General features: G+C 47.7%; 1 protein-coding gene across 2 annotated transcripts in view; it reads left to right on the top strand.

The window, feature by feature from the left end:
- IL17RC (interleukin 17 receptor C) overlaps window positions 1-13,669 on the top strand; it is a 36,909-nt gene that overhangs the window by 17,130 nt on the left and 6,110 nt on the right. Inside the window, exons 8-16 of one of the 2 annotated variants that reach the window (XM_080991882.1) lie at window positions 284-429; window positions 1,915-1,974; window positions 4,076-4,139; window positions 4,645-4,832; window positions 6,530-6,580; window positions 7,519-7,564; window positions 8,778-8,908; window positions 9,034-9,093; window positions 13,597-13,654. In XM_080991882.1, the coding sequence (XP_080848008.1) occupies window positions 284-429; window positions 1,915-1,974; window positions 4,076-4,139; window positions 4,645-4,832; window positions 6,530-6,580; window positions 7,519-7,564; window positions 8,778-8,908; window positions 9,034-9,093; window positions 13,597-13,654 (804 nt within the window). The remainder of the gene's footprint in view (window positions 1-283; window positions 430-1,914; window positions 1,975-4,075; window positions 4,140-4,644; window positions 4,833-6,529; window positions 6,581-7,518; window positions 7,565-8,777; window positions 8,909-9,033; window positions 9,094-13,596; window positions 13,655-13,669) is intronic. The other variant, XM_080991883.1, reaches the window with a different exon arrangement.

Here is a 13,669-nt window from a genome sequence, read left to right as displayed (position 1 = left end):
ACTAAGAGCCAGCCAAGATGAAGGAGATGAAGCGACTCATCCGGGGGGGGGGGGGAAGGTTACAGAATTTGGGACTTCTTAGTTTAGAGAAAACTAAACTTCACTGGATGTCCACAATTTCTAGTGTTCTGCGAGAGGGATTAAAAAACAAATAAACCTCTATTCGCTTTCTCAATGCCACGAATAATTTTATAAACTTGTATCATGTCGCCACTTAACTTGCTGTTTTCTCTAAACTGTGAATTTATGTAGCGTATTCATGGCTGCCTCCTCTCTCCTGCAGTGCCCAGACTGGAGGTCTCCATGAAGTTAGACAAGGCAGTGCTGCATGTGTTGGACATCCCTGAGGGTCAGCACTTTTCCATGTGGCTGTATCTGAATCAGACGAATGCATTCAAAGAGCTGGGCGAGGACGCACCTAAATTGCTGGTGAGCAGAAGAAGACTCCGCCGAGAAGCTGAGCTGAATGCTCCTCCTCCTCGTCGTCGTCATAAGAACCCCCAGAAAAGCAGGAGAAGAGATGGGGGGTGGGATTCTGTCTGGGAAGCCCTTGAGGGAACAAGTGCCTTGGCCTGATGTTGAATTCCTTCCCCCTGTTTCAAACCCAAAAAGAGATGTGCAGTCAGTCATTGTTGTTGCTGTTGTTTAGTCGTGTCCGACTCTTCGTGACCCCATGGACCAGAGCACGCCAGGCACTCCTGTCTTCTACTGCCTCCTGCAGTTTGGTCAAACTCATGCTGGTAGCTTCGAGAACACTGTCCAACCATCTCGTTCTCTGTCGTCCCCTTCTCCTTGTGCCCTCCATCTTTCCCAGCATCAGGGTCTTTTCCAGGGAGTCTTCTCTTCTCATGAGGTGGCCAAAGTATTGGAGCCTCAGCTTCAGGATCTGTCCTTCCAGTGAGCACTCAGGGCTGATTTCCTTAAGAATGGATAGGTTTGATCTTCTTGCAGTCCATGGGACTCTCAAGAGTCTCCTCCAGCACCATAATTCAAAAGCATCAATTCTTCGGCGATCAGCCTTCTTTATGGTCCAGCTCTCACTTCCATACATCACTACTGGGAAAACCATAGCTTTCACTATGCGGACCTTTGTTGGCAAGGTGATGGCTCTACTTTTTAAGATGCTGTCAGTCATACATTTCAGTCATATGCAGTCAGCCATACATTTCACTAATTTTCTTATCCTAATGATGTTGTTATAAGAAAAAACTGTTCCTTTCCCGTTTTGTGGTATCCAAGAGTCCTTAAGTGAGTTATTGGTAGGAGAAAATAACAGAGGCCAACCAGAGAAAATTGAGGCGCAAAGCAGCTAGTAAACCTGTCTCCACTCACCACACGCAGGAGGGAGGAGAGAACCCTGAACGATGGTGCGCAAGCCCTTATATAGACTTTTGAAACTGCCCACCCTGTAGCCCAAGACCACCCCCACAAAACATCATACATACATCACAGAAGGAGGTGGTCTGTTGCAGAAATCCTGTCTGCCAGGATCTGATAATGGTCATTGATTGCATTACCTGGGCAGTCTGGCCATTTCTTTTGTGATGGTTAATACTTTAATTCCTGAATCCAGGTCACAGACTCACTCTATTCATACACAAATACCCCTTAAGACAGGTAGCAAAAGGCAGTGGAGAAGCTTTCCCATTTCCTTCCTCCTTGCAGGGAAATATTTGAGGTCAAAATGGTTTGGGAGAGTCAAAATGGCTTCAGGATTGCTCTTCTGTACTATTTCAGACACGTGGTTTATATACCTATGTATGTGTTTGCCTTGTACATTTATGAACGTTTATTTTATATTTGGGACCTTAGAATTCTTATAACAGTGTCTAGGGGCAGGAAGAATTTGAGACCAGGCAAGCTTTTTCTCGCTAAGCTGCTCTCACTCACGTCACTTCCCTGTTTTGTATTTAGACCGGAAACGAGAATGTGAGCTTGCCTATCGACCAGGTGTTACCCTGTCTCTGCGTGGAGGTAAGGATTTTTACACACACCACAAAGTTTCCCCCCTCGCTATACACCTGATGCACGTTTAACTTTAAATAAGTGTATGCCTTCCCCTAGAGAATCCTGGGAGTGGTAGTTTACCCTAGCAGAGCCACAACACCCAGCATTCCTAGCTTAACTACAGTTCCCAGGATTCTTTGCAGGAAGCCAGGTGCTCTCAGCATGCATTAAATGTGCCATGCAGTTGCAGTGTTCTAAGCCATACCCTTCCTCACATTATGACAACAGTGGGGAACTTGTGGTCCTCCAGGTATTGTTGAACTACAGCTCCCATCACCCCTGATCCTTGACCATGCTTTCTGGGGCTGGTGGGAGAGCCACCACCTTGTCACCTGCGACAAGTTTGATTTGACTATGGCCCAGCTGCTAATGTCCTAAAATAGTGGGTTAAGGTTTAAGTCTGACTAGAACCCTGATTTTTTTAACAGAATTTTAATCCCAGCTTTCATACATGAATCATTTCACATAGCAATTTATCGGAGTAAGTCCTGGGTCTTACTGGGTCCCCGGACGTTTGACGGTCTACTGATCCCTGTGCCACCACTGTGATTGCTTCCCCACTGCCACCAACCCATTTCTCTCGGGCACACACAGAGTCCAGACAGTTGTTAACATTAAACCAAATAAACAAGTTTCTTTTATAAGCATTAACAAGTTTATGGTTTCAGATAATTTTTCTTGTCAGTTTCTTTATCTTACGTAGTTTCATTACCGGCCTATACCTTCCTAATAACTTCTAACAGATTATCCCAACTGTCTATCTGACTCCTCTTAACAGATTCTCTCACTCTCTCACATCAAAGTATCCCAACCCACAGACTTATCCTCCCTCTCTCTTCTGTAACACCCGACTGACTCCTTAACAACACTAACTCTAACTCTAACTCCTCCCCTTGGGTTCCCACTTGCCAATCACTTTACACTCACTTAACCCTTTCCTTATGACCCAGCATGATGTAACCTAGGAGGGCAAGCGCCACAGTCCTTATACTTTTTTTTTTTTGCAATTTCTTCATGAGTAAGAGCATTTTTGGAATACCTCAAACCTGGTGATGCAAGTCCCTAAATGGTGCTCTGGTTTGAGCCGTGGTTATTTCCAGGACTTAAGGGCTGGTTTACAAGTTACAGTCTTACCTTGGTTGTCAAACGGAATCTGTTCCAGAAGTCCGTTTGACTTCCCAAAAACATTTGAAAACCAAGCTGCATATTGGGAAGTTCTGTCAGAGGACTAAAGTCTGGGAGGAGAAATTGAGAAATAGAGCTGTTTTTATATTGTGGGTGAAACTCCTCAGAGGGACTTAAGAATGACAGTTCTGTAATTAATGATGGAAAGAGCGATGTTATCTATGAAGGCGATGATATATGGAAACCATCTCGATTTGAGGATTGGAAGAACGGAAAAATTCACACAGGATTATTATTGGTGTTTATTGGCTTAAGGAGACTATCAGAAGAGATCATAAAGAAAAAAGAGAAAATATATGAACAAGATGTGATGTGGAAACAGCAAGATAAGGCTGGATAGAATTATGAACTCTGTTTGGACTGATTTGGACTGATTTGGACATTAAAGCAGTAGCAAGAAGATGATCAGAATCCCCCTTCAGATCTTGAAATATGGGTCCCCTCAACAGCAAAATTTAAAATTCGGCTTTGTAATTTGGAATTTATGTGATGTGATTTAATTTGATTTGATTGGCCGGTTAATAAAAATTATTTAATAAAAAAAAAGAAAACCAAGCTGCAGCTTCCGATTGGCTGCAGGACCTTCCTGTACTCAATCGGAAGCTGCGGAAGCTGCGTCGGATGTTTGGCTTCCAAAAAAAGTTTGCAAACCAGAACACTCGCTTCCCGATTTGCAGCATTCGAAAACCAAGGTACGACTGTACTTTCACCCAGATGACATTGAGAAGAAGCGTAATGGCTGAGGACACCATGTGGTAAGCTGCATGTGCACAGCCATTCACCAGGTGATTTCTCTCTCTCTCCCCCCCCCCCCCCATTACACACACGACTGCACATCTTCCTTGCATTTGGCCTCTTATTCTATTGGGTATTGTGTTCATAGGTCTGGCCCAACGTCGGAAGCCAAGAAGATTCGCCCCGAACTCACCTGTGCCCCTTTTCAAGCGGTATGCGTTTTTTAAAAAAATCCAGTCCGCATCGGACCCAGAATTTCAAAAAGTGAAAATGTTAGCATTAACATGGGGTGTGTTATTCTGGGCCGGTCATACCATTAGGCAGAAGGGAACATCTACCTCAGGTGGCAGGAAGCCACTGAAGTGCAGGGAGGCTCAAGGTGGTGTTGAAGGTCTCGTGTGTGTGTGTCTCAGGTAGACTTCTTTCTGTCACCTGCCCTAGGCCAACCTGTTACTATCAGGTGTGGTGAGGGATGCTGGCCAAAGCAGGATTTAGCAGGCATCTTTTTGTACCAAGTGTGGGGAGAAGGGTGTGTGTATTTGACATCTTCACCTCAGGCAGCAAACTGTCCTAGGCCATCCCTGAACATGTTGACAGAGGAGGACTTGCCATAGTTATGTGTACTTTGGGAGGGAGAGCGGAGAGCGTGTATGTGTTGGAATAGTGTATGAAGGGCATTCTCGCCTGTTATTACAAAGACTTGACTTTCTGTTCCAGATGCTGAGGCCTTGTGCAGGGCCTGGAAACAGAGCCGTCTGGAACTTAAAGTCTTTGAGGGGACGCTGACCTGCTCTCTCTCTGCACCGTGCGACCTCCCAGGGGAGCTGGTTCCCTGCTGGAGGGGGGCAACCCATGCCTCTTGCCACCCACTGCACCCCCAGCTGCACCTGGCCCTCACCCCACAAGTGAGTAGAGCAAGGAGCAAGTGGGGCGGGGAAAGGAGATGTGGGCGAGATGGCAAGTGTGGATTGTGTGGAGTCCAGTAAGTCTCCAGACCCTCCAACATTCTCCCAATGAAAATAGGGACATCCTATTCAATAATAATAATAATAATAATAATAATAATAATAATAATACCCACCAATCTGACTGGGTTGCCCTAGCCACTCTGGGCAGCTTCCAACATATGTAAAAACACAATAAAACATAAAACATTTTTAAAAATACTTCCCTATACAGGGCTGCTTGCAGATGTCTTCTAAAAGCTGGATAGTTACTTATCTGCATGGCTCTCAGGGGTCCATACACTCCGATGAAAATACAGTGGTACCTCGGGTTAAGAACTTAATTTGTTCTGGAGGTCCGTTCTTAACCTGAAACTGTTCTTAACCTGAGGTACCACTTTAGCTAATGGGGCCTCCCGCTGCCGTTGTGCTGCTGCCGTGCTATTTCTGTTCTCATCCTGAAGCAAAGTTATTAACCCGAGGTACTATTTCTGGGTTAGCGGAGTCTGTAACCTGAAGCGTCTGTAACCTGAGGTACCACTGTAGGGACATCCGAGATGAGCACCGCAACCCCAGAGTCGTCCATGACTGGACCTAACGGTCAGGGGTCCCTTTACCTTTACCTTTTTAAGGCCTTTACCCTTACCTTTAAGGCAAAGCAGGACATTCCGGGATCAAATCAGAAACCGGGATGGCTTCTGTAAAACCCTGGAAAATAAGGGGACACTTGGAGGATCTATGATTCAGGCTGCTTATGTGATGTAGACACGATCAATTAAATATCCGGCACATGGCCCCTTTAAGTGAAAAGGTGGTCGTGACCCAGGAGGCCAGTTGTTGGAGAACTAACTCGGAGGTATGGCCTGGATGGGAAGGTTGGAGTTACTACTTTGCGCAGGCTCCAGGACCTCAGAAAGAAAGAAGAGTGTTTGATTTCCAATTACAGATAGGTAGCCGTGTTGGTCTGCCATAGTCAAAATAAAAAAAATCCTTCCAGTAGCACCTTTAAGACCAACTAAGTTAGTTCTTGGTATGAGCTTTCGTGTGCAAGCACACTTCTTCAGATACCAGGTATCTGAAGAAGTGTGCTTGCACACGAAAGCTCATACCAAGAACTAACTTAGTTGGTCTTAAAGGTGCTACTGGAAGGATTTTTTTTTATTTTGATTTCCAATTAACTTGGCTTGCAGTGAGTTCCTAGTGAGAAGTCTTGTCACTTGCAGAGGGCTTTCGAGGTCAGGCTGAGGACCACATCAGCCCCAGAGCTGCAGATCGCCCACCTGCGTTCTGTGGAAATGTGGACATTATGGGACATCTACGTGTTACAGCTGGGATGGGGGAGCCTGGCGCCCTCCAGATGTCCGGGGACATCTCCGACTATTGGCCCTGTCGGTTGGGGCTGATGGGAGTTGGAGTACAACAACATTATAGGGCCACTGGTTCCTCATTCCTGTGTTACGGGACTGTGGTGTGCTGGGATAAGAAGCAGCCCTTCAAACCAAGAGCTGGCCTAAAGTGTGAGGGGTTTGAGGCATTTGCACCAGGAGTTCACTTCTGATGGGTAGTGGCTGGGTTGGTGGTGAAGACATGGGCAGGGATGGATGTGCAAGTGAACTGTGAGTTTTGTGACTGTAACAAACTCTTCCCAAACCTCTTAGGTGCCGCAGGAGTTCCCAGGACTGACACCCCACCCCAACCTCTGTGTGCAGGTAGGACCCACGTAATTAACAATCCATGTAATTACAATCCATTCAAGAACAATGACTAAGCCTCTGTTGTCCAGCTTCCTGAGGTCCTGCATAATGTTGGCTTGTTGTCTTAAGGCATTTTGAAAGTCAGAATTGGGCCCCCCGCCTCACTGTTCTTATCTGGAGCTCATTTTTATAGTGACTTGCAGAGAAAGAGACCAAAGAGAATTTCCTTACTAGAGTGATTCCTTCATGTGGCAAAGGTGTAGTGGTCATGGGGGGGTAGGGGGGGCAGAAGGCAGGGAGACCAATAGGAGGTGATGCCAAAGAGCCAATGACAGGCAGAGTCACCTGCTTCTAGTTTTGCCCCCAATCTCCTCCCTGCTTGGGTCTACAAGGACAGAACTGAACCGAGGAGGAGGAGGAGGAGGAAGCTGCCAGCCCCCTGGACTATTTCTAAGCAGGCAAGTCTGCAGATCAGGGGGCTGAAGGGGGCAGATTGAGTTTGATGGGGCAGTGTCCTGTTCACTCTGATTGCCAACCTGATCTCTCCACCTCCTGTCTTCAGTTTCCTTATCGCAAAATGTCCAGTCAGGGTATGGGGGGGGGGCGGAAAGGGTTTGCTGTGCTGCTCCCCGACCTGGACGCACAGAATGCACCTTGTTTTAGAGGGGGAGAACAAGAAAAAAAAATCTCCCCCTCTTTGTGCAGCACCCCTTCAGCGAAGCGGCAGGAGAAATGGAAGGGAGAGAGGGGGAGATTTTTTTTTTCTTGTTCTCCCTTCTAAAACAAGGTGCTTCCTATGGTCAAGTGCATCCTATAGAGTGAAAAATATGGTAAGCCCACGTGCCAATGTCTTTCAAATCTGCCTTAGCCTTCCATTTCTGGCTAGGTGCCTCCAGGAAAAACTCAAGGGCATGACAGGACCTCCTACTGACCCATGCTTTCCCTTTGTGCAGGTCAGGAGCAACGGGAACACCTACCTCCAAAGCTGCCTGCAGGAAGGTGAGTGCCACAGTGGTCTCTGAGCGCCAGACTAGACTAGACTAGAGGTATTTAACATACCTCTGAATGGCAGTGGCTGGGAATGGCAGCCTTCTTGTGCTCATGTCCAGTTTGCAGGCTTCTCACAAGCATCTAGTCGGCCACAGGATACCGGACTAGATGGTCCTTGGGCCTGATCCAGCAGGCTCTTCTTATATTCTCCCTCCCCCATAATTTTGATTAATTTTCATACAGTTTTCATTCAGTTCTATTTCAATACAATATTCCCTTAACGTTTTGACTTTGCGTCCTTACTTCCATGATGTTTCTGTTCAAATCCTTTATCAGCTGCCTTAAATGTAATACTTATTTCTATAACCTATTGTCATGGTATTGACGAAGAACGCAGGGGAGGAGGAGAGACAAGCAGAGGAAGGGGGACAGAAGTGCCAGTGGAGGAAAGGAGGGGAAGTCAGGAGGAGGGAAGGCTCTCAGATGTTGGAGCAGAGCCTCAACTCCGCACAGGAAGCTCTGACACGGACAGCGATGCAGTGCCGGTTCCATCTGCTCAGGAAAGGAGAGGGTTAAAGCGGAGGGGGCAGAGACATCAAATGAGAAGGCCTCGCCTCTTCTGCTGGAAAAGGAGCGGACGTAAGTCACTCTGAGAATCTGACTCACAGGATTCGGACGCATAATTATGTGTGCTGCTTGTACATATGTAAAATAAAGGATGTATATATGTATCTCTGAGTGAGCAGAGGCATTTCTTGCGGAGAGCACTCACAAGCCATCGCACCTATACCCTACATTAACATTCCTTTTATCATTCTCATTTCTCTGCTTATACAGTGGACACTCAGGTTGCGAACGTGATCTGTGTGGGAAGCACGTTGCAACCTGCAGCGTTCGCAACCCGCAGCGCCGCATCTGCGCACGCGCGGGTTGCAATTCGGCGTTTCTGCGCATGCACAACGTGCGATTTAGCGCTTCTGCGCATGTGCCGAAACCCAGAAGTAACCTGTTCCGGTACTTCCAGGTTCGGCACGGTGCGCAACCCGAAATCGCGCAACCTGAAGCGTCTGTAACCCGAGGTATGACTGTATTTCAAGTCCTGCCTGCGATTTCCATTTGACTATCAGAGCTCTTCTCGTATATTCCCAAGAACGGAGATGAGATCTGTGGACTGATCTTGCGGCCAAGCTTTTCATTGAATCTTTCTTTTCTCTTCCCCTAGATACCGCAGAAAGCCCTTGGCAAACCAAGCAACATTTGCTGCTTCGGAAGACTGAGCGTTCCCAAGGGAGCTCTTCTACACATGTCTTTGAGGAGGGTACCTGGGTCCCCATCGCTCAAGCTGCCAGCACAGTAAGTCCTGGACTGCCACTCTTTTTTCCCTCCTGCTATGGTTCAGATGCTGTTCTATAGGGTGGAGGTGGGGGGGGGGGAGCTGTGCAGCCCTCACTGCATTTTCTTTTCCCTGTTCTCCACAGGGAAATGGGAATCTGGAGGTCGCCCTGGAGAGGGACTTGCAGTCTGGAGAGTGCACGAAGGTGAGAGTGGGGACGAGTGTCAGGAAGAGGGAGCGCATGCCTTTAGGAATTGCCACATGTTGGGTGGTGTTGAGCTTGTTAGAATTCCTGCTCCGTGATTGCAGTTATGGGATTTTTGTCTATCACATGATGGTGTATGTTTTGACTCTCACAAAATACTGAGAGTCTGGAGGTTCTTTGTAATTAGTTTTGCAATTTTCTTCCCCCGTGATGGAGTCACTGGAAACATTGTTCTGCCAAAATGCTGAGTTGCTGAGGTCTGTCACGCAAGCTGCGAAGACTCTGCGGATCCCTAAGTGTGCCGATGTCTGTTGGCATCGGTCGCTGTGATGTTCAGGCTGAAGAAAGCTTTTGAAGCTCCCAAACGATCGACCAGGAGGGAGGGAACATGCCAGTCGGGCATGTGTCTCTGCCAGGGTCCTACTCGAGTGTAGGACGAGCTCCTGAGAAAGCTGACTCCTCCAGAAGACCTATTGAATGAGCACACATCATGATTTGCTTGCACAGAGACTGTCTTGGATGCTTTAGCTGAGATTCCTGTGTGGCAGGGGTTGGACTAGATCACCCTTGGGCTCCTTTCCAACTGTACAGTTCTATGATTCTATGACCCTTTGGACCAGTGGTTCTTTTTGTGAGTATGTTCTGCAACATGTCATGGACTCCATCCTAGTGCATTCATGATGGATTTATAGTGCACCTTCCACAGAGCATTGGCTGGTGCTTCTTTCCCAGTGTTATCACATTACTGCCACCAGGAGGGTTGCTCTTGCACTAGGTAAAGGTAAAGGTACCCCTGACCATTAGGTCCAGTCGCGGACAACTCTGGGGTTGCGGTGCTCATCTCACTTTATTGGCCGAGGGAGCCGGCGTACAGCTTCCGGGTCATGTGGCCAGCAGCGCACGGAAACGCCGTTTACCTTCCTGCCAGAGCGGTACCTATTTATCTACTTGCACTTTGACGTGCTTTCAAACTGCTATGTGGGCAGGAGCTGGGACCGAACGGGAGCTCACCCCATCGTGGGGATTCGAACCGCTGACCTTCTGATCGGCAAGCCCTAGGCTCTGTGGTTTAGACCACAGCGCCACCCGTGTCACTGTGTAACTCTTGCACTAGAGTGTAACAAAAATGGGACATACCCATGTCAGACATTTGTGGTATAAAAAGTTACAGCAGAAAATCACGGGATGCACACTGATTGGAAACTGTATGCCTCCCCTGTAACTTCTGCAGGCTCAAAAGAGTGTTGAAAGCAGGATTGCACATAAACCACCATGAATGCATAATAATCAGGATGCCTGGAGGGATCCTCTGTCTGGTCTTGATTAAGCATTTGTTCATATTTGTCTTGGGGCGGTCTTATGACAGCGAGCATTCGTTCGGATTGACACGTCTTCCCACGAGTCATTCGTTCACCCCCCACTTTTCAGTGCATCTCCACATCACTTTTCAAACAACAAAAACCTGTTTGTTTTTTAAGTGGATTCGCAGCACAAGAGAGGCAGAGTGCTTTAATCCACCTTTAATTGTGCAAACTGAAATTTCCCAGCGTGTGCTTGAAGCCCTCTCATAGAATGCTGAGAGTCTGGAGGCTCTTTGCAATTAGTTTTGCAATTTTCTTCTCCCGTGATGGAGTCACTGGAAACATTGTTCTGCTACTCTTGTTAGTCATTGGCTAATTGCTCCATCTTTAACATTCTTTATAAAAGCACCTTGTTCCTTTTAGGTGTTTTAATGCATACTTTGGCACTCTTTAGAAACGTTTGGTTTGTGAGGTTATCTTAAACACACACTGGTTTAATGGTTGATCATATGACAAAGGCTTTGGGGCGTGTACACAGCTTGGGACATGGCTGTAGGTGTGCAGAAACCTGTTTACCATCTTATCAGGGACAGAGATTCCCTGGCCTTAAACTGGTGCAGTAGCTGCCGAATCCTATGCCCACTTTGTTCAGTACAACAGTGGGGAATTGCACGGCTCCAAAAACCACCACCCCACCATAGAGGTGTGCTCTTAGCAGAGAGGCAGCCTTGCATTGAGCAGCCTCTTGCTAAGAAAGGGGAACTCTGAAGGCATGGAACAATTTGGCTGGCGGTCAACTCAATCCACACCTTCAAGAGCTTCCAGGCAGAAGGGCTGTCCATTGCTGTGCAGCCTTGCTGAGAAAGGAGAGCTTTGGAAGGCAGAGATTGGGCTAGCCCCGTTAGAATTCCTGCTCCGTGATTGCAGTCATGGGATTGTAGTCTATCACATGACGGTGTATGTTTTGACTCCACAAAGTGGGAAGTGACGGAGACAGGATGTTTGTGTTATGTGTTCCGTGAAGTGGGACTATTGACCTTTGTTCTTTCTCTTTGCTGTCTGATGCTAGAGAGAGAGGGAGCCATGTTGCAGTGCTCCGTGTGTGTTTATATGTAAATAAAGTAGATTAGCCGAAATGCTGAGTTGCTGAGGTCTGTCACGCAGGCTGCGAAGACTCTGCGGATCCCTAAGTGTGCCAGTGTTGGTTGGCATCGGTCACTGTGATGTTCGGGCTGAAGAAATTTTGAAGCTCCCGAACGATCGACTAGGAGGGAGGGAACATGCCAGTTGGGCATGTGTCTCTGCCAGGGTGTACTCAAGTGTAGGACTACAACTTCCATGATCCCTAGCTAACAGGACCAGTGGTCAAGGATGATGGGAACTGTAGTCCCAAAACATCTGGAGGGCCGAGTTTGCCTTTGCCTGGGCTAGCTCCTGCCAACCGACCCAGTCTGTGCCTTTAAAATCCTCAGTTGGGGAGGCTTTTACACTCTGGGCATCTTCCCAGCCCGAGAAGAGGGAGGTTTGAAGGCCACATACCCCACTCCCACAAGCCAAAGTTTATTTGCTGGTCCCAACATATATCATCTATTCCAATACATCCCTTGTGGAGGCTGTATCTCCTAAACAGACACATGGAGAAAGAGGAAGCAAAAATATTTCTTGCTGACTATTCATGGGTGCCAATGGCAGTGGCACGGAATGACATTTTTCTTAGGAGAACGAGGCCAGAGGCACCAGCTTGCAAGGGTGATTGTGAGTGTCACACTTCCCTCCCTACACCAGGCAGAAGCTGCCCGGGCTTTGGGAAGGAGGCACAGGATACTGGAGCCCTGCTTCATCCTTCCAAAGATGGGAGGGCTTTGGGGAAGTGGTGGGAGGGCTCTTGGAGCCTTTATGGGACTTAGCCTGGTCCCCCTACTCCACTGACCACATGCTGCTGGCTGGTGGTTGAAGTATCGGGACTCAGCCATTGGACGCAATCTGAGGTGAGCCAGGAGCTGTGCAAGGAAGTCACAACTGAAGGACTAGCAGGATCAAGATGCAAGCCAGAAGTCAGGACTAAAGGGATACAGGAACAAGCCAGAAGATCCAGTTGGTCAAGGAAGGCTTATCTGGAACAGGAAGCCCTCTTATGCTGCTTCCTGTTGAGGGGATCCAATCGTCATCCTAGGTGTGGTCAAGCCTGGGCTTGAAGATAATAAGCTGCCCACTCAGAGGCTGTGATGTGTAGTTTGCTGGTTCATTGTACAGGTATCTTTGTACTCCAAAGCTCCCAGTTCAAGGGCATCCTAAGGATTATGATGGATGGCTGTCCTAGGCATCTTGGTGAATTGCATTTGATGTACAGTCGTAACTTGAAAGTCAAACAGAATCCCTTCCGGAAGTCCATTTGACTTCCAAAACGTTCAGAAACCAACACGTGGCTTCTGATTGGCTGCAGGAAGCTCCTGCAGCCAATTGGAAGCCATGGAAGCTCTGTCAGACATTCGGCTTCCGGGTTTCGATTTTTCAGGAACCAATTTGTTCAGGAGCCAAGTTGTTTGAGACCCAAGGTACGGCTGTATTTAATTTATAACCAGTGCTGGAACAATCCCCTTAGAGATGCAACCTCCTCCTTTGGGCATTGTTCAGTAAAAGGTTGGGAGCTCCTGTAGTGTGGTAGCCAATAGATTTCCTCGCCTAATAACAGGCTCAGTAAGTGGCCTTGAGCTAGTCGCAACTCGTTTGCAGCATGGTGCAATTATAATGCAGTGCCTTGCAGAGGTTGCTGTAAGCATTGCTGATGTGTGAAGTGCTTTAAATGCTCCAGACCTGGGGTGGCTAACCTGTGGCCCTCTGGCTGGACTACAACTCCCATCAACCCCAGCCAACATGGTCCAGGATGATGGGAGTTGTAGTTCAGCAACATCTGGAAGGCCACATGCATAACTTCCGCACCAAGCAAGGAAGACACACTCTCAATAAACAGAGGTTGTTATATATAACCTTCCCGCAAACAAGACAGAGCTTCCGCTCAATTAAGAGCGGATGTTGTATATTACCTCCAAGACTTCGTGCAAACAAATCGGGGTGAATGCTTAATAAACATTCATTTCCAGAAGTGGAAGTGGCCTAAGATAGTTGCCAGGCTAGCTGTGCGACTCTGTATTCCCAGGCAAACAAGACCATGAGCCAGCTGTTCTTTTATCATTGTTTACAGGTATGGCGTTCAGAGGACGGTGAGAACCACGAGCTCTGGGCCTGTTCACTGGAGAAGTGTGAGTGCACCTGTG

The sequence above is a fragment of the Podarcis pityusensis genome (assembly GCF_964106645.2).
Source record: "Podarcis pityusensis genome assembly, chromosome: 2".
Classification (NCBI taxonomy): Eukaryota; Metazoa; Chordata; class Lepidosauria; order Squamata; family Lacertidae; genus Podarcis; species Podarcis pityusensis.
This window is presented reverse-complemented; position numbering and strand designations above follow the sequence as displayed.